Source organism: Poecilia reticulata, linkage group LG17 (genome assembly GCF_000633615.1).
Source record: "Poecilia reticulata strain Guanapo linkage group LG17, Guppy_female_1.0+MT, whole genome shotgun sequence".
NCBI classification, from domain to species: domain Eukaryota; kingdom Metazoa; phylum Chordata; class Actinopteri; order Cyprinodontiformes; family Poeciliidae; genus Poecilia; species Poecilia reticulata.
The window spans coordinates 5,628,060-5,649,136 of record NC_024347.1 but is presented as its reverse complement, the minus strand read 5'-3'; the positions used below and the strand labels follow the sequence as shown (position 1 = coordinate 5,649,136).

Here is a 21,077-nt window from a genome sequence, read left to right as displayed (position 1 = left end):
GAAAATATGTTTTATAATTTTAGAATATGACACACAGGACTAAGCGTTACAAGAGTCAAATATTGATCTAAATTGTAGATATATTTAATGTTTAACAATGCGTTTTTTATTATTTTAGTTTTCTTAGTTATTAGCTGAATGAAAATGTGGAGAACATTGTGACCTGCCCTACATTCCCAGTTTGTAGTGAGGAACAGAGTTGGTGAAAATGCTGTTTAGTTATCATATCCTCCTCATTTTGATGGAGATTTTTAGGTGCAATATGTTCTGCTTCTGTCTGTTACCATGCCAGCTCTCTATTGACTATTTAGTTCAGGTGGTCCTGCTCTCCTGTGCTTCTCTGATTGCTTCCTCTGTGTTTTCAGTTCATGTTTCCTCTGATGCCTTTAGGGTTTTGTCCCTCCTCCCCCCAAATATGAGACTATTCTCCATTTAGGACAATGTATCTAATTATCTCAAATTCAAAATCTACATCAAACAGCTCAAACCTGACCTACACTCCAGAGATTCTTTCACGTTTCTTCATCATTTTGAGATTTTCCATATGTGAACACACAAAAAAATAAACCTCAACAATTTCAAAGCGTTTCTGTCTTTAGTATTAGAATGAGCTTAAAACCTGAACATTCTGGTCTTATTGCTTCTCTGTGAAAAAATGAGGTTGTACTAGTTCTTTCCAAAAAATATTTCAAAATTCCTGTCATTTTTCACATGAGCCCAATGTCCTGCACTAAGCTAACTGGTATGAATTGCTGATAATGTTTGGTAAAAGCGATGAAGAAGCTACCATGATATTACACAGATAATGCTTTCAGAATCTATTTAAGTGGAAAAGAAGAAAGAATGGCAGAGAAGACTAACAGTTTGTAAGCACCGAATGTCACCGCTGGCTAATTGTTAGCTTCTAATGAAGCTAAATTAGCATGTGCTTCAAAGCTTCACCTTAAATTGTAAATGAGCCTGTAGCTGTGTAGCATTTATCAAGTGCAAAGCACCTCAAGGCACTTCACACTTTGACGCTTCAGTCATTCGCACATTCACATGCTGTCAGTGGCAAGCTACTTACTTATCTTAGCGCTGACTTGACATTTTACCTTTACATTTACATTTATAGTAAAACATTGCTGAATTCATGTCATATTCCTGCGAACAGAGTAAAGTGAATTATCTTTTGAAATGGAAGCCTACTCAGGCCACTGAAGAGCTCATCTGACTAGTCAGCAGCACTCGGTTAGAAAAGCATTGTAGAAGCCTTCACCTCTTCTAAATCATTTTGGAAACATTTTGGTGACCCCGTTGGGGAAAAAAAAAAAAAGAAGAAAAACAGGTGACAGAATTACAGGTAAGGCTGTTTGTAAGCACCGTTAAGCATTAGCTGCTATTAGTAGTTAAGGTATCAGTGATGTTAGCTTGCTAGCAGCCTGCTGATGATGCTAAATGGAGCATTTATTTCAAAGCTCTTAGCACTGCCTCAGAAGTAGTTATTATATTTACTCTCTGAGGACAAACACCAGAGTTTCTTAGTTTTCCAGAAAGTCTAATAACAATCTCACCATATTCCATAAACACAATATTGTTCTGTCTTCTCTTGCTGACTCCATTAATCTCACAGCCCTACTTTTTGACATGGTTAAATAATTCATCTTTACATAAATGGATTAAATCATCTCTTTGTTTAATTAATATTCTTTTTTAAAATGCAGATTATTGAAAGTGATGTCACGGTTGAGTCACATTGTGAATGTCTTTCTTCCTGCGGCTCATTACAAACACGACTTTTCTGATTCACAGCCCGAGACGCTTAACCGATGATGTAAAGGTAACGTTTTAGTAAAAAGTTTAGAAATGCAGTCGGACCGTTTCAGGTTTCTCTCGACTGTCAGACATAATCAGTGCAGCTGTAGCTGTTTAGCTCACTCCCTCTCCATCCTTTGCTTCCCTTCTGGATATTTCAGAATATTCAATTAAAACGGAAAACTATATTGCATGAAAAACTTCTGAAAGGGCTTTGATTTCCGCTTGTGCTCTCGGTGCAGGCGCAGAAATTCCTTCCAACGCAGAGCAACTGTAGCAGGTCGTTAAAGAGCCCGAGACTTCAGTGTCTCTCCTCACAGTTTAGGCTTAGTGCTGCCTGCCTTCCCTGTAAAGAGGGTAGTTTTCCATTGATGAGCCCGCACAAGCAGCCTCAGCACCAGCACCAGCACCAGCAGCAAATCACTACTCTGTTAAAAGGCCCTGATGCGTAGCAAAACTCTCCTGCCAAGCCGGCCTCGCTCCAAATCTGCCTGCTCTCGCCCCGCCCTGCCTCCCTCTGTAATTGGAGGCATTAAACTTGCTTTGGACAGGATGGCAAATGAGCCCATTGAGTCCGGGAGAGAAGTGACGAGTGCGTTCAAAAGGACGGGGGGGGCCGCCAGTTTAAATCTGAAAGATCGCCTCCAAATCCAGCAGATTTGCGCGCGCTTCTCTCCCTCCTGCCGAAGTCCAAGTCTGGTCCGGTTTAGAGGCAGCGCTGCGGCTAATCTGGCAGTAATCGTCGGGGTCGGCGCAGTGACGTCTGGATCTGCCTCGAAGCCCAGCGACCGGCGGCAACCGAATAACAACGCTTGGCGCTGGGGATGCTTTCTCGACTTTCCCACTCTGCCAAGCTCGCTCATTAAAACCTCTGTGAGAACGCGTCGCAGCTGATTTCTCCCCACTAATGGCCTGTATTACAGTGGTGAGAGATTTTCCTTCAGGTTTGCTGCCATTTTGCATCATCTTCAAAGATGCGGCAGTGGGGGGGGGGAAGCTTCTGTGAGATGGAGGTGCTGTGAATGTTGTCTCTCGGTGAGCAGCTGTAAACGCTTCAGATATTTAATGGTAAACAGGATGCAAATTCTCACTTCCTGACATTGTGTCTGGTCTCATAGGAAACGGTAAACACAAACAAAAGACATTGGTGATTAAAAAGCCGGGCCGCTCCTGTTAATTTCCAAGCTTGAGGATTTCTCAGTAGACGGAGCAGATGCGCCATCACAGAGCATTTATCTGCGCTGCTAGCAGCAGGTAGCGCCGACACGTATGATAAATGCCAGCGGCCTGGCTGTTGACCCGGCCGCCGTCGCATCCTGTGAGAGCGTCGCTGGTGATTAGAGAACCAACCTGAGCGTGACCCCCGGCGCTCGCTCCTCTCGGCGGCTGAACACGCAGCCGCCGCGGGAACCCAAAGACGGAGAGAGTTAGGGATCAGCAGCTGCGTTTCCATTTACCAGAGAATTTCATAAAGTATGAATATACATTTGCTTAATAGACATTAATTTTGGAAAAAAAAGTTGAGATTCGCACATGTTGAGTCCGTAGCTCTTCTTTAAAATCGCAAATCACAGATGACAATTTCCCAAAGTACAAGCGGCTTCTCGCTCTCACGCCTAAATAAGACGCAGACGTCTCCTCTGATTGGCTGATAGATTAGCGCCAGTGTCATGGCTTAAACTTTACCTTAAAATTGCACAAATTGAAATCGCGAAAATAAATTAGCTTAATAGAAACATGCCATTTTTTGATAAAAAAGCTTTTGTGCGAGGATGAGGTGGTTTTTCAGCTGTAGTGAACTTAATGTATTTCACAAATCTGCAACGGAAACACTTTTTTTTCCGCATCACACGAGTCGCGTGACGAACAGCCGGATGTTACTACTGGCGGAAACGACAAAGACGACGACAGGAAGTGGTAGGAAGAAGATGGTTTGTGTTTGTTTTCTTGTAGAGCTCACAGTATCGCGCCGCTCATAAAAAGTTGTCATTTGAACATGTTGAATCCAGAGCTCTTCTGTAAAATCAAAAGTGACCCCAAAAAGCCACACATTTGCTATGGAAACGCAGCTCATGTTTCCATTACAAATGTGCACAAATCTACAAAACACGGATGGAGCAGAACCATTGAATGCCACTGGCTTTGGATGGCAGATTTTTAAAAATTAAAGGATTGTTGTTTTATGTTTTACAACAGAGTCACAGAGATATGTGTGGAGAACGACAGGTACATAAAGGTAAGATCATGCACAAATTTTAACCAGAAAAGAGAGGTTAGCCAAAGAAAACATTAAAATGAGGAAAAAAAACCTGAACATATATTAAATATTCTATTTTTCTTGAGTGATATTGCTGAATTGATTAAAGCATAATGAATACCTTTAATTAGTTATAATCAAAGTTTAAAACATGAGCTTCGATGTTGGATTTTGGATTCGTACGTCCGATCGTGTGGGAGTCTGCTCCTCGACACCCGAGAGCCCCAGGAGCCTCTCAGTGGCCAAGCCTGCTCAGTCAATACAGACACAGGGTGACGGCGCCGCTCAGCCGGACGGCTTCGCTTCGCGTCCTGCTCCGCAGATTAAAGCCAAACAACACCGACGCTTGGTGAAAGGCCAGATTAACTTTGCCTCCTTGAAGCCTCTCCAGCAGCAGCGGAGACTGAAATCCCCACAACAGTCCTGCGGTCTCGCTAATTGGCGAGCAACGCCGGTCCGGGCTTTGATTAATCTTAAATCTTAATGAGTTCACTCAGAGCTGCTGTGATATTCCGACTGAGGAGGTAAAACACACTCGCGATCCCCTTCGTTTCATCCCCACGGTTGCATCAGAGGAGACCTGGAACTTTCGGCCCAGTGAACCCGCCTAGGAATCAAAGAGAATACCAGAGATGTGTTTAATAATTTATTTGCATATGATTATCGTAAAAATACTGAAAGAGAAATGCTTATTTTTGTTCTAGTTTTCTCACATTTTCTTTTTTTTTTATTATTTTTTTTTACAATCTAGTACACCTTTAACTGCACATGAAAACTCTGCCCCAACAGACACGTTTTCTTCTTTCACGGCGAGATTCTCTTTAGTTTCAGATACGGACAGACTAAGGATGTCCCGATCCGATCCCAGGTATTGGTTTGGGCTTTTTAAAAAATTGCTATTGGCATTTCAGGCCTTATGTCTGTGATTTTTAGCTCTAGCTAGCTGTGCAGTTGTTCTTTTGTAAACATATTTCCTCCATGGAAAGCGCCACACGTGTCACAAATCTACACTTCCTGAATGTCTTAGTATTTTTTTGTTTTTTTACCCCAACTAATGAAGTTCACAGTGATAGAGACTGTATTGGCTGCTGCAGCTCCTGGTCTATCAGTCATATTTTGTTAGTCATGTGACTTAGATGTGCCCAACTGTCCCAAAAGCAGGAGAATGACTTCAAGTTTTATCTGCAACCAGTTAACTAGAAATGCAATAAAATATCACTCAGAGCTGCTGTGATATTTCGACTGAAGAGGTAAAACACACTCGCCAAATAATTAACAAAACCTTTTTTTTTTTTTTTGATAAACCAGAGCAAGCATGCTAACGCTAAGCTAGTAGGCTAGTAAGTAACTTTGTTTCGAGTCAGATCATAGAAAAAATGAAGCTGCACAGGTTTCCACTAGGCAGGATCTGATGACATTTTCAATTTGATAAACTTCAGGATAAAAAGCAGTTTAACTTTATAAAGTCTAAAAATCAATGCAGAAATGTACAATGGCCTTATTCAAAGCGGCTACTTCTGTTGGAATAATGTAACATTTACATTACAGTTACAACGTTAGCTATAGCATTTATTATTTTAATTTCAGTATATATCGACCTCATGCAAAAATGTATTAAAATTCACTAAATTTAGGTCTAGTCCACATGTTGCCAGATATCTGGGGAAAAAAAGTAAATTTTTGTTTTAGCCTTTCAACCACACAAAAACTCAGTTTTATTTAATAAAACTCTGATCAAAGTGCAGATTTGAGAAAACTGTGTGTTTGCATGTGTGTACAAAGGAAAACAGACTTAAGGTCTCGCAAATTAGTCTGGGACAAATAATGTGCCAATATATCCGCTTTGTCAAGATTCCCAATCGACATCGTCTTGTGTTTAATTAACTTTATATTCTAACACGTTGTTTAAAAGTAGTTCAACCTTTTTATCTGTCGACACAAATGAGCCTCTTGGTGCCATGTTTAATTCCTGACAGGAAGTTGTGTTTTGAAGCAATCTGATTGACTGGCATAGGTTTTAGCTTTGTGCTACACTGCCCCCTATGGGCTTGGCATGTTTACAAAAATACTCAAGGGAGGATTTGTGTGGGTTCGTGTGGATGAAAACTTTTCTGAAAACGATCCTGAGTGCAAAACTTAATAAAACAATATGAGGAATCGTTCAGTTGAGGCGTTTTCCGAAACGGTTTTCTCGGATCGGTTTCGGGACATCCCTGGTAATGACCGTCAAATTCCCTCATCCGTTGCTTTATGAAAACATAACAAGCAGATAAGTGAGGGCCCTGCAAAAGGCCAAAGTCAGGTCGGATAGCTGTAACTGCTCAGTGGTTTGGTCTAATACAAACATGGTGTTATATACAGGCAGTTGGTTTAGATAGAAACTGCACTGACAGCTGGCGCTCCGAGGAAAACACTGATTAGGAAGAAACAAAACAATGGCGGATTTGTTCTGCAGTTTTTTTTTTCCTACCTCTGAGTCAGTTTTAAGTTCCTGCTAAGCTGCGATTTTTTTTTTTTCTGAATAAAATCTGCAGCTCTGCTTGGGGCAGGAAGAAGCCCAACATCGATCCTGACACAGTCTGCTCAGTGATTATAAAGATAATTAGCCTGTCTGAGTCAAATGTCTCCTTAATTCACTCATTCACGTCTGTCTGGTTTCTTTCAATGTGGGAAGAAAAAAAAATAAAAACAAGCTTTGTAATAAAAAAGTTAAGCCCAAGTAAAAAAAAAAATAGCAGTATCAGGTAATAACTTAGCATTCAAAACAATGCGTTTTATGAGTCAAGGGAGGTTAAGAAAACGCGGACGTTAAAGCCCGAAACAGCAAGATGCCACCGAAGCAACAGCGAATGTGGAACTTGGTAAGTACGTTTCTCATGACGGAGTTTCCACTTTGGCATGCACATGACGTGTCCCGCACAGTGTCAGCTACGTCTCGCCTCCAACGCAGAGAGACGCGGGGGGTTCAGGAGAGGGTGAAGACTCGGATGCTTTGTACAGGTTCGTAAAACACGGATCTCCCAGTACATTTCTGTGGAAGACGGTATTTAAGAGGAAGAGGATGAAAAGTTCCTTTTTTTTTTTTCTCATCGCCAAAAATAACTTTAAGGAACCTATTTGGTTGGGTTTAAACAAACTACAAAAGAAAAAAACAAACGGTTGAGCAGATTGATACAGAGGTCAAGCTGTGTTGAAGGTTGGGTTTGCTTCATCTTGGCACTGTTGCGTCATTTAGACGTTTGTTTGCGAGCTCGCCTTTCCTCGGTGAGACGGCAAGAAGGAAATGCTGATTCCCAACCAGCGGAAAGAAACAGGAAAAAAAAAACACATGCAGGCATGCAAACACAACCTGAGAGGGTCCATTAAGAAGTTTGGCTTCATGTCAACAGTCACAAATCCACAAGTGTCAAGTAATGAACACACACACCGCAATGGGAAATTGTCTTTATACAGACGTTAAGTCTCCAGTGGGAAGGAAGTCTTCGAACCGGTCCGCTTTCATTGCCTTCATATTTTATTCCCCGCCCTCTTTTTTTTTTGTGTATTTTTAGACTTTGTACATCAGATTCTCCTCGTCAGAGTTCATAGGTAGTTTTTTTTTTTTTTTCTTTAATCTCCTTCTGTATGCGTTGCAGCAGTTCACACTCTGATGGGAAGAGTCTGGCTCATCTGTTGCCGGATGATTTCCTGACTGTCTTCCGGACTCTTCCTGTTGTGTCCCGGCAGTGTTCCTCCCAGCCGCAGCAGATCCCTGCCAAGACAAACGACACACAGGTCAGCATCGAGTTCGCAGACGCCAAAGCTGCCGCGAGTCTGAGTCTTTCTGTTGAAGCCGGATTAAAGTCTAACCCATCTTTGTGTCGGAGTAGCTCCATTCTGCAGAGTTCCTCACTCTCAGATCCTACGATTGCACATAATAAAATGCCACATCATGGGAATAAACCGTAAAACGTGCTGATTTGAAGCCTCGTCTGCTGTAAGCAGCTCCAGAGCCAGGCCAGAATCTATTCATCACGTTTTCAGTTTTTAATAAAACTTCAACATATTTCTTGGCTATCTTTGGGACACCAGTGGCCGAGTGTCCTTTGTTCTCCGGCCAGTGTCCTTGTTTTTAAGGCCCGGGTGGCTGGAGATGCTGAAGCAGATAGCGCCACAACTCATATCCCTTCTCTGCATCCCCTTTATCTGACCGCGGCATCGTCCAGCAGCCAATGGCGACGCAGACGCTCTCTAAATCATCGCTCTGACAACATGATTCTTCTCCTCTCCCCATCTATCACTCGCCACTGCCGCATACAGATGAGGCCATAAATTAATCATTGGCATGTCATCGGCACACAGCCACAGAGGAACATGCAGACGCACGAGCAACGCAACGCAAACAGGAGCGCGCGCGTTCCCCTTCTTCCCGCCCGTCGTGTTCGCCGGGCGCGCCCTCCCCTGATGCATTAAAAAGCTCATTAGCAACCTAATTAAACACATTCCTCTCTTTTAGCTTCTCCTCAATCTCCCTTATTACTCACACTTCATCACCTCCTGCTTTTCCACATCAGCACCCCGTGTGCCGCTTTCTGTCCTATCACCTACATTCCAGCATCCAGCCAAGTGGAAGGGGAATTAAAGCGAGGTCAGCCATTACATTTCCACACACAATTAGCTTCGCTGAGCCCAAATCCTGGCACAGGAAATGCCCTCGGGGGACTCCGTGTTAGAGTGAAAACTGTGAGCCAAGGAGCCGATACCCGCACCTGGAAACTGAACGTGTGAATTCTGCTGTATGCGTCTCTCTGTCTGTCAGCCAGCCAGCCCGGCGGCGTAGACAGTGCTGAAGGTCTGCGTTTGATTCATTATACATCACCAGCCGATCCGGTGTTCTGAGCACCCGCTAAGAACACCGCTAATGTTGTTGACTTGAATTCCAGGCTAACAAAATTCAGAACAAACACGTCAGCATGCTGGAGCGTTCCAAGTCTGCAAAAAGTCAGAAGGAGAAAGCTGGGGGAAAAAAAAATACAACCAACACCTGGGGGCGAGCACAGCTACCTACGACATCACATCTCCACTTCCACCGAGAAGTGTCAGAGACTCGGAGGCAGACATCCGTCTGGCAGCAAAAAGGCCCTTCAGCGCAAAGAGGCATCCTATCGAGTCAACACGGAGTATAAAACAAAGCAAAGCCAACGAGCACGCACCTTGTTGTGCTTCTCTTCAGGCCAGACATTTTTTTTTTTTTTTCTGTGACATCTTATTCCAGCAACCCAGAGGCGCAGCGCTGCCCGTCTCCGCAGCACCAATCTTTATCTTGCGCTGAGCGCCAGTCATATACAATACCGAAGACAATTTCACACAAGGAAGAAGGAAAATGCATTACTGCTTTATTTTCTGCTTCCATCATGGAATAACCTCCAGACCATTTTGAGTGCTGATGGAGTAAAAAAAAGAAAAAGAAAGAGGACAGTGATTGTTTTTTTCTGTGCCAAACTTTGCCCACAGTAGCAAAGTTGCCTCCATTTACAAACGCGTTGCCTTTTATTTTAAAGTGACGACCGTCAGAGCAGACAGATGATTAAGAACCTCCAGACGGACATCCATTTGGGAAAATGTCAGATTTTAAAAAGCATTTTGAAACAAATGCTTCACTAAAAGTCAATGCCTGGACACGCCTGTTCAAACACCTTCATACAGTGTATAAAGGTTGGCAGTACAGATGTTAGAAGCATTAAATAAAGCGGCAGAATGTAAGTTACATAAAAAATTGTTTTTTCACTTGTTTAAACTGTCACCATGTCGTGAAAGATAATCCGTGAAAAGATCGAACTCCCTCACCTCCTACCTGAGCTGCTGTTAACATCTGGAGAAAAACAACCAATCTGAGCCAAGAGGTGGGTCATAGCGCTGTCAGTCATCCTCATGTACTCGTTGCTAAATGTGTTGATAGCAGAGAAAACATCTTACCGTTACAGGATTTATCTGCCGTCATTTGGTGGCTATGCTAACTAGCCTTAGCATTCACAACATGCTATCCTAGCTGCAGTGTGGCAGGGAGCAAGGCGAGGACAATGGAGGATGAGCAGCGCCACACGTAGAGGTGATTGACAGCGCTAAGACCCGCCTCCTATCTGTGATTGCTTGTTTCTAGTTGGCACTGGGAGAAAACAGAGGAACTTTTTTTTTTACAGATTATACTGTCATGACATGGTGACATTTTCAACAAATTTGTAAAAAAAAAAAAAAGTTTGAAAAATTTACATAAAGCAGCTTTAAATGTAGTATAATATCACAGCGAAAAAAATTTGAAAAATCAAAACTTTAGTTCAGTACAATTATATAGTGGAGAAAACTGAACTCTATCCCTGGTATCACTGCTTTAAATGTTTTGCTTCTGGCAGTAGGAGACCATTCTTCTGGTCCTTAGGCATTTCACAGATCTCTGGTCCAGAATCATGGGAACTTGGATGACCTGGGAGGAACATTGATTCTGTGTCTGAAGGAGCGCTCGGTGTTCTGTTTTGGACCAGATCGAGCTACGCAGTATGTTGAATCACAATACACATCTCCGTTTCCAATCGTGCAACAAGGCAGTCACAAAGGGCTGAATAATATCTCCAGTATCATTTATTCAAACTCTGTATCAATAGTAACATCTGGACAATTAGACTTTTCTGTCCTCAACTGATATAGATTTCAGTAAATCTGAAGAGGAGAAGTTCAGACGTCAACGATGATGGGGGAACAAAAGCATAGAGAGAAAAGTGCGAGTTATTCATGATCGATGTCATCACTGCAATTTTCAACTCTATGATTGCATCTTCATGCTATCCTAATATTGTGCACACAAAGTTCATCCCCAACAATGATCCATTTTCAGTTTACTGGCAGAGTTCAGTAGATTTTAAAAAAATCTCCTCCTCGTAGTAAGAGTTTATGATGCTCTGCATTTTAATAAGGATCCCTGGGTTTTTTTGTTGTTGGAAAATCCAAGTTTTATCTGATCAAAGCACATGCTTCCAGTTAAAGCCCTAGTGGAGTTTAGCTAGCTCAGCGTTGTGAAGGTAGAACAAAAATAAAAAAAAGATAGAAAAACATTTTTGGCATCTATCCCAAGTAAGTAGGAGATCGTTAATCGGTTAATATTACATAAGAATCCGCAAATGTCTGAAAATGAACCACTTTTAGCTCTGCTGTAAGAGAAGGCTGAGAGCCGCCAACAAGGTCACATCTGTACCAGCACCGTTAACAGTAACTCTACTGTTAAGAACTTGGTATAAAATAGGCTGCTATATTTTGCGATTTTTTTTGGACAAAAAACCCCCCCAAAAAAACCAGGATTAGCCAAAATCGGAATCTAATGGTTCCCCAAGTTGATCACTATACCGGTGAGTTTGGATATTTTTTTATTACCTTCCTTTAAATCCTTTTCAGTACGTTGATGGGAACATGAATATGGGTTCTTCTCCAGTCTAATAGCCAACAACTAAAAGAGTTTATGACATGGAAGCTTCTAGATATTTGGATTTCAAGGGAAGAGTAAGACCAGTGGTTCTTAACCTTTTTTGAGGTACCGAACCCCCCAGTTGCATATGCGCATTCACTGAACCCTTCTTAATCCACCCCTCCCCACCACACTTACAAATACTTTGCGGTATTCTGATTTAGTAATGTAACTAAATTAGCTGTGTTACCACCCCCAAGCCACTAGAGGCAGTAGCAACGCCGAAAAGATGCGACTAAGGAGCAGATTTAGACTATAGAATTTGGTAAAAACTGAGCTTTGCTGAAGTAATTAAAGACACAAGTTCAAATCCATGCTGAGAGTGGAACTCCTTCAATCAGGACTCCTCCGCAGCTCTGATTGGCTAAGCAATGTAACCTGATCCTCTGCAGCAAGTGATGGCAAAGCGGGGCGTCATCACGACTTTACACAACTGTGTCTTTACCTCCGCGGCAGAGACTCCGCCGAACCCCTGAGACCGACTCAYCGAACCCCTGGGGTTCGATCGAACCCAGGTTAAGAACCACTGCATTACACACAGGATGTGTTTCCACACTCGTGCTCAAATTAAAGGTCGGATTTTTCAAATTAAGTTGCAGAAATTAAAGATTGATTTAAGACTTTTTACACAACTAAACCCAAGAGAGCCACATTTTTCCATGTCTACAAATATTTTTTTTTTACATAAACATAACTCACTTCATCCCAGACTTTCACCCCGACAACAGTAGCTGCGTTCCCATTACAAAATGTGCGCAAAGGTTGGTCCACTAATGTTGAAAAAAACCCACAATTTCACAATTACTGTTTCCACTAAATAACAAATGCAATTAAAACCACATGTGAAGTTTGTTCACGCGATAAGTAAATAAAAAACATGCTGTGCGTCATCATCCTCCCGCCACTTCCTGTCATCTTCTTTATCGCTTCCGCTGGTACGAATATCCAGCTGTTAACCTCGTAATTCGTGTGATGCAAAAAAGTTTTTCCATTGCAGTTTTGAAAAAATGCAACCATTTGATACGGCCCCCCAAAAAAGAACTCATCCTAGCGCACGAGCTTTTTATTGAAAAACTAGAGCTTTGTTTCCACTAAGCAAATTTTTTTTTCGGAATCCCAATTTGCGCAATTTTAAGGCCAATGGAAACGCAGCTAGCAGATCATGAAGTTGCTCTGAACACCAGTGCTGTTGGGCATCGACCTGAGTGGCTCTGGTCCAATCAAACTTACATGTCTGACTCACCCTGAGTAGCTGCTGGTCACCACCTTGAGGCTCGCGGCGTTGCGGAGCAGCTTGTCCAGGGTGCTGACGATGCGCGAGAACTTAGGCCTCAGGTTTCTCTCCTTCATCCAGCACTCCAGCATCAGCTGGTGCAGCACCATGGGACAGTCCATGGGCGGGGGCAGCCGGTAGTCCTGCTCTACTGCTGTCATTACCTGACAGAAGGAAAACCACTCATAAGTACGATCATTTTAAGCTAACTGGCGTAAACATTGTATGTTCAAGGTCCACTGAATTCAATGTGGCTGCAAAACGTAGAGACTGGTTAAGTGTTTATTTGAACTGCAGCAGTTTGTTACTCTGAACATCAGGGAGCATCCTCTGAAGGTGCGCAATTAAATATTAACGGACAAAAACATTTAAAATGAACACCTGAGCAACACACATGATTTCCACGCTGAGACAAAGTTCAGTTTATTTTTGATTAGATAAAAATCTCTGTTCTTTTGCTCGAATTGAGTCATTTTGATGAAGTGGCATCACCTGCCTGGATCATCGACTTGCTCTTAGAATACAGATGATGACGTCTCCAAGGCACACCATAAATCTGTGTTAATTCTAACGGCAACAAAAAAGTGAAAAGTCCTGGACTGAGTCTGTATCGGCTGTGAAGGGAAAGTGTGACGATGCGTAGCTCATCCAGTACAGCTGCTGTTAGTAATTGGTGGGATCTGAGCTTATTCTACTTTATGTTGTTTTGTTTTATGCTTGTCAATCTTAACTTAAAAACACGTCAGTTTGAACTTATAATAAATCTATTTTAGACATTGAAAGAATCGTCTTTAAGATTGAATATTTACACATTTCAGGCATTCACAATGCGTGTGTAAATACAGGATCATTTAGGGAAGTGGCTGTATGGTCAAATAAAAATGCCTACAAAGTCAATTCTGACTGGTCTGGATGAGGCAGAGTTTTATTTTTTATTTTGTTGGGCTGTGAGTCATGTCAAAATCATTCACCCCCCTAATGCACAAAGATTTCAGAATTATTTTTGTGAGTAAAACCTCTTGTGAAACATAGCAGCCTCCAGAGACGGAGGAAGCGGTTTGTCCAGATGGACCTCGCTGACACTTATGACCCTTTTGGTGCCGTTTTTGCATTCGTCGAATCTGAGCATTTCACACAGAGACTCTGATTTTTGATTGAAGCCTCTTGGGGACTGATAATGCACTGAAAAGAAGGGGAAATAAACTGAAGTGAAAAGAAAAGTAAAGCCAAGTCTCACCAGGATGTCAATGCAGTTTTTGTGTCCCTGTCGTCCCCGAGAAGATCAATAATTCAAAACAGGAGGAGAACAGCAAATCTACCTTAAACATAACCATCTTTGTTTATCCTCTTCAGCCTGTGAAGTGATTCAGGGGTTTTTGTATCTACTGTGCATTTGGGATCAACCTTTGAAGGGGAATTTTCTGCTGACTAAATGCCTGCAAGTTTCACAGGTGAGACTGAACACAAGAAGAAGAGCCACAATACAAGAAAAGCCACAAAAAACAAAGTCACAACATAAAGGTTCAACACGAGAAACCACAACACAAGAAAAGCCACAAAAAACAAAAAAAAGACACACAAGTAGCCACAACAAAAAGCTACAATACAAGTTATGCTAAAACTGAAGGTATGCTAAACCTGCTAGCAACATAAAATTTTAATGTAAAACAGAATTTATGAACAATTTCAAAGCATAACTTGCGTTGTGGCCTTTGACTGTACGGCGTGGCTCTTGCGTTTTCCTAACCCTTCCAGGCCACCGTCCTTGACAGCATTGTGGTACTTTGAAATCTAAGTAATAAGTGAGGAGCTACTTATTTTAAAGTCTGAGAACCACCAATCCATAACCTATAATTTCTTTTACGGTCTTAGTGGTGTCAAACAAAGCATTTCAACTTGAAAAAAACTAACTCCCCATTCCTTCGCTACAAGCTAAAATAAACCCCATCATGTTCAACCATGTAGTTCTGACTAACCACATAAAGACTCTGTTTAGTGTCTGTTGGCGTTCTAGTAAGATAATCGCCACTTTCTGTATTATGTCCTGCGTTTGACAGCTGCTCAGTTTGTGCTGTCAAATATTCCATCCTTCCTTTCAGCGTCTCTGCCAAACTAAAAAAAACTAATCCCAAATGTTGTCACTTCAGAACTGCTGTGACTGACGCGGAAAACAATAAGTGAAGGAAGAGCACGTTGGCTCATTGATTAGATTTCGCCTAGCAACTGCATTTACCTCCATAAGCTCTGTATGGGCTTCCAGCTCCCCGCAACAATAAAAAAACTGGCATTTGGGAACAATAAAGCAGTTCTGCTGCGCTCCTCTCCTCCCGCTGCTTGTCCTTTGATTTTGTGTCGTGCCTCCAGCCGGTGAGTACCTCTGTTTATATCTCGTATTTGTTGACTCTGTTGCTTATTGAGCAACGGCTGTGGCACAAAGGCTACGGGGAACAATGGAGAGCCTCTGCTTTGATGCTTTTCATTACTGCGTTAGGGTTTTGTTGTGAAAGTTATACATACATTAATGCCATTTTTCATTTTGGTTGCCTTTTTTTTTTTTTTTTCTCCCTTGCTTTATTGGTATCAGTGTTGCACGTCTCCTTTTTGAAGCGCGATACAGAGCCGGTAGTCCTCGGAGAGTTGCGTGGAGGTGTACAGTACGCACCGCTTCGGCACTTTGCTCAGCGAGGAGGAACCCAGAGATTTCTGTTTTCTTTCCTACAAAGCTCGGTGCTGCAGCTCCAGTGTCTGTGCAGAGCAGATAGCCGACAGGTAACAAGGCCCGTAAAAAAAAAAAAAAGCCTTTCCTGAGAATGCCTTTGTGAGTGTGAGGAGGGGAGGCTTTGCAGTATGGATTTGCAGGGAGTGTGCCGGGCTTGAGCTGTAAATAAGGTAGTAAAAAAGAAGGTAGAACACAGGCACACAGCTGCACCAGCATCTGCAGAGAGGAGATAAAGACTCCAGAACAGAGCCGGGGTCCAACGTGTCACTCTGGAAATCAAAGCCACAGCTGCTCAGAGGAACTCCCAGCCGGCCCCCGCTAAACTTTAGTCGTAAAACTCTTTGAGAAGGAATTTGCGGCGCAGGTGTGTGTGTGTCGGGGAGGCGGCGCGGCCAACTCACGTCCTGGTTGCTCATGTCCCAGTAAGGCCTCTCTCCATAGGACACCACCTCCCACATGACGATGCCGTAGCTCCACACGTCGCTGGCCGAGGTGAACTTCCTGAAGGCGATGGCTTCTGGCGCCGTCCACCGAATGGGAATCTTTCCTCCCTGCTCACGCACACAAACACACACGCACACACACGCACACACACACATCGCTATTACAGAATACACGGCAATCCAGAAACAGTAGAGAAGCACAGAAATACGGTGCCCCGCAAGTTTTCACACACCACTAACTTCTTTGTATTTTGTTATAACTGTGGTGACAACTTTGTACTTTGACTTGTCTACTGGAGAACGGAGCTTATGGACGGGTATTTTTGAGACGTGTTTTAATCATCTTGACCTTTGATTGAACTGTTGTGTTGAAAGGTCACGGATGCAAAATCAGACATGATCCAGACTGTATTGTCTTTTTATGTACGCTGATGTTTGACATGTTAAGTTCTGTAAGGGAAGTTTGATTTTGTGTACGTGACTATAAAAAGCTACGTATGTACTTGTTTCTTCACTCTCGTCTTCTCCGAGGTTTAAAGGTTTAAACTTTGTTGATCCTTGAATGAAATATCCTGAAGACAAATGAGCGTTTCTCTGTATGACTGATTCAGTGTTTCTACATTTTAATAAGAGGACACAACCAAAAACCTCAAAGTAGGAAATATTTAGGAAATGAGGGGAAAATTATTTACATTTCAAAAATAATTTTTACCAATACCAATTTATATTCTGCCCCTATACTCTTGGTCCACGTGTAACTGTATATCGGGGAAAATGAAGACATCTTATGTGTTTTTTCATTCATCCACGCAAACACTTCGATTAATATCACTAAACATGATTACATATTTGATGAGATTTGAGAAAACTATTTGTGTTTGCGAGTGTACCTGTGAAAACAGAGCAGAGATTACAGTCTGTGACAAGTAATGCGCCAATATGTCCACATATTTACTCTGATTTCCAATCAACATCACCTTGTGTTTTATGAACATTATATTCTAATACTTTATTTAAAAGCGGCTCAACCTACATACCTGTTCACACAAATGAATGTCCTGGCACCATGTTTAATTTGTAGCAGGAAATATTGGTTATATTGAAGCAATTTGATTGGCTGGCATAGGTTTCAGCTGTGTGCTAAACTGCCCCCTATGGTTTTGGCATGTTAAAACAACGCCCATGGGCGTATTTGTACAAGTTTATGTGGATAAAAACTTTACTGGAATGTTTTTATAGAAGAACTGGCTATGTGTGTACATGGCTTATTACCACAACACGAGTTTCCTTTCAGAAGTCACCTTAACAGTAAATCAAGTCTCCCTGTGTGTAATTTCTTCTATGTACAAATACGTTTATACTAGAGATGTGGCGATTGATCGGCCACCGATCATAATCGGCCTATTTCCGTGAAAAAGTGTATGATTGGTGATTGGTGATCGCCGATCACGGTCTCTTGTTGCCGATCACACAAACCGATCACCTGCATCTCATTTCRCAGCCTGCCTGTGCAGCTGGTCTCCTCTTTTCTTCACTCTGCGCAAACGCGCAGCAACAAATACTAAGCGATGTGGAACTATAACGCACTGAGTGAATAGGGAAGTTTGCTTGTTGCGGCAGAAAATTGAAGCACGTCAAAATGCATCAACACGACGAATCTAATACGACATAAAAACAATGGCATACTTGAGGAGTTTGGCTACATCGAGGCTCACTGCAGTAAAAAAGACATATGGAGGATCAGACAGCAGGTAAAGCAGCGCACAGCTACAAACACMMGRATTAGCATGACGGTAAGAAAGCTAAACAAATAACCTGGAAAATAATTTAAGTCTTCGAGCTGCGATGTAAGACCCTGGTTCTGCTCTCGCTGTTGAACCGCTGCTCCGCGCTACAGGTAGTAAGTAATATTTGACAGACAGAGCGCCGCTTCTGCTCCACCTGGTAGTGACTCTCACACCGAACCTCTGCTTAAAGCTGCAGCATCTAACCTAAAAAAATTAATTTTACATATGTATTAAAATTTTTGCTGTCCTAACATGAGACAGATAATCTCTGAAAAAATAATCGATCTTCTCTGCCTCCTCCCTGTTCTGCATAATTACTCAGCTTAGTCAGAAACATCCAATAAAAACTAGCAGTAATCAGCTAGCCGCCATGCTATCAGGAAGTTTTCATTCAGTAACTCAGGATTGTTTATTGTAATGGATCCTGTATTTGCCTTTGAATGTTAAGTTTTATACTTGAATTTCTTTGGCAATGTTGAGAGGTTTTATTTTGACTTTTTGCATTATTTTAGCCTTTTCTGAGCCTCCATATGTTTTCAGTCTGTTAAAGATAGTATTACTGATAGCAGTACAATTTGCACAATGTCTGCTTTGTTTTTTTTCTTGGAAAAAGTTATTAAAAACAAGTTTTTGTCTAAATTAAGGTGAATTCATGGTTCCTTTTTCCACATAATGTAACCGGTAGTGCTTATGATAAAAAAAATAAAATAATTATGTGATCGGTATCGGTGATCGGAATTGACAGGAAAAATCCTGATCGGCACATCTCTAGTTTATACATTGGTCACTGACACCAAGTAACACAGCAGACTAGTCAGGGATCAAACTGTGAAGAAGTTTAAAGCAGTTCCAGCAGAGAGAGCATGGCACATCTGCAAACCAAACAAGACATGGCCGACCACCTGAACTGGCAAACCAGGCATTAATTAGAGAAGTAGCCAACAGGTTCATGGTAATTATAGAGGAGCTGCAGAGATCCACAGCTCAGCTGGACCGATCTGCCAACAGCTAACAGGATGTTATCCCTCCTGATAGTCCTTTAGACTCGGTTCAGTTGGTCACCAAAATTGCAACATTTGTTACGTTTCTACTGCCGTGTTTCTCTTTCACTGTGTCAAACAACCAAACCATTTGAAAAACCTGTTCGGCGCTGTGCCAAAGAACCAGAGTCTGACTTTACATTAACAGCTCCCCTGGAGAACCTGACTTTCTAGGAGTTTGATTAAAGTGCCACAATACTAGAATCTAGATGTTTTTAGATATCAGAGCCAGTACCAATATTAATGTCAGATTGGTGCAGCTCTAGTAAGAAAATTTAAAAAAACGTGAAAACCAGTTTCCTTCTACTTCACAACTATGAGCTACTTTGCCTCAGTACGTGGCATAAAATCTAAAACAAACGAGTTTCAGAAACGGTAAGAGTTAGATTAAAAAGAACATTAATCTGACTGACCAGGGAGCTGGTGTACGTGGGGTCAGCGGACGTGTCGTCCAGGAAGCGTGAGAGGCCGAAGTCGGAGACCTTGCAGACCAGGTTGCTGTTGACCAGGATGTTCCGTGCGGCGAGGTCTCGGTGCACGTAGTTCATGTCTGACAGGTACTTCATCCCGGCGGCGATGCCGCGCAGCATCCCGACCAGCTGCGTCATGGTGAAGCGCCCGTCGTTGAGCTGCAGATAGGAGCCAAAGAGATTCAGGACGGGCGGCGAGGAAGAGAGAGGATGTGATGATTATGGAAATGTAGGAGTATAAGAGATAAGGACAACACCGGAGGGGAGCCGATCAGTCACTGACGCCACACAAACATGACATCTGTCATGATGCGTCGCAGCTGCTGCTGACGCTCACTGACAGCTGACCTTTTCACACACGCTGCCCAATTAGTAGATTAATTACACACTTTATTGCTGCACCGAAGCCGCTTGTGTCTAATACCGCTTTGACAAAAACAACATAAAACAAACTGACAGGCCGCTCGCAGACACACGGCCGCTACCGAGGCGGATTTCTCATCGACATCAAAACAACAACACATTAAAGCGAAACCGCCTTCCAATTGCATCTTGCACCAAAAAGTCCTTGATTTGCAGCTTCTTTATTTATTTATTTGCCCTCCTTTTTGCTACCATTAAAGAAGCATGAAACAAATCTTAAGATTGTGGGGCTTTCAGGGTTCATTTCACAATTCTCCACATTAGTGAAGCATGTCACAAAGTGGAGATTAGAATAAATGATCGGTCCGACCTGTGAAGACTCGTGACCCCCTGACGATCCGAGAGCCGGAGAGAATCGATGGAACGTCGATAGACAATTAAAAAAAAAAAAAACCGGGGAGACGTTTCTTCTCTCATGACCTGAATATCTAATAAAACCGGGAAGAGAAACTGGAGAAAATACTGTGCTGCATAATCGTTGCCTCCTTTGACTCGGCTATGAGAAAAGCAGGAACGCACACACAGATGTGACATGGCAGAAATGGTAAACACGCTCGCTTTGTAGTCTGCACACTCCGGTGGAGTTCGACAGGCGAACGGGCCGGGATGGATGGATGTATAAACAGCCATGATTCACTGCAGGCCTTCAGAAAGTCCTGTGTATGCATGTGTGTTATTTCAGGACGCCTGTGAAGGTTCTGCATGCGCACATGTCCTGAAAGCTCAGAAAGTAGGTCTTCTGGGAAGCATGAGTTGAGAATTTCCCGTGAGTGACCGACTCGGACAGTAAATAAATGTGTGTGTGTGTGTGTGTGTGTGTGTGTGTGTGTGTGCGTGGTGGTGGTTAACGCAGTAGTTTCCTCATTAGAGTAGAACTCCGAGTTCCCTGAGTCACCGGCTGAGTGACACTGGCAGGAGAGAGGAGAGCAGGGAGCAGGCAGGAGGTTTTTCTCTGTTATTTATGTGATAGCTGACTGAAGCTGCGTTTCCATTATGAATGTGAGGAAAACTTTGTCAATATTCCGCTAACGTACAAAAAAAAACAACTTCACAATTGCATTGTTTCCATTAAATAAGAAATGCAGTTAAAATCATGTGCATGTTTCTTCATATAAGTTGTTGCCATCGTTCGTCTTCCACTTCCTGCAGTCTTCTTCGTTTTCACCAGTAGTAACATCCGTTTGTTGATGAAATGACTTGTGATACAAAAAATGTGTTTAGACATGGAGCTACAACTACTGACTGTAATTTCCAAGAACAGGTTTTCAAATAAAGACGTGGTAATAAGCAGAATGATACCCATTTACATTGTCCAACGGTTTCAGGTTAGCTTTTCTCCTTCCCTTAGCTGTTCTCCTTAGCATCGCAGCAGATCACCC

General features: G+C 42.4%; 1 protein-coding gene across 1 annotated transcript in view; it reads right to left on the bottom strand.

Annotated features, from left to right (window-relative positions):
• Positions 1-4,684: 4,684 nt before the first annotated feature.
• The window catches only part of ephb3a (eph receptor B3a), a 67,164-nt gene continuing 50,771 nt past the window's right edge, over positions 4,685-21,077 (bottom strand). Inside the window, exons 12-15 of the mRNA XM_008433273.2 lie at positions 19,219-19,434; positions 15,937-16,086; positions 12,787-12,980; positions 4,685-7,802 (exon numbers count right to left, since the gene is read on the bottom strand). Of these exons, the coding sequence (XP_008431495.1) occupies positions 7,691-7,802; positions 12,787-12,980; positions 15,937-16,086; positions 19,219-19,434 (672 nt within the window). The 3' untranslated portion in view covers positions 4,685-7,690. The remainder of the gene's footprint in view (positions 7,803-12,786; positions 12,981-15,936; positions 16,087-19,218; positions 19,435-21,077) is intronic.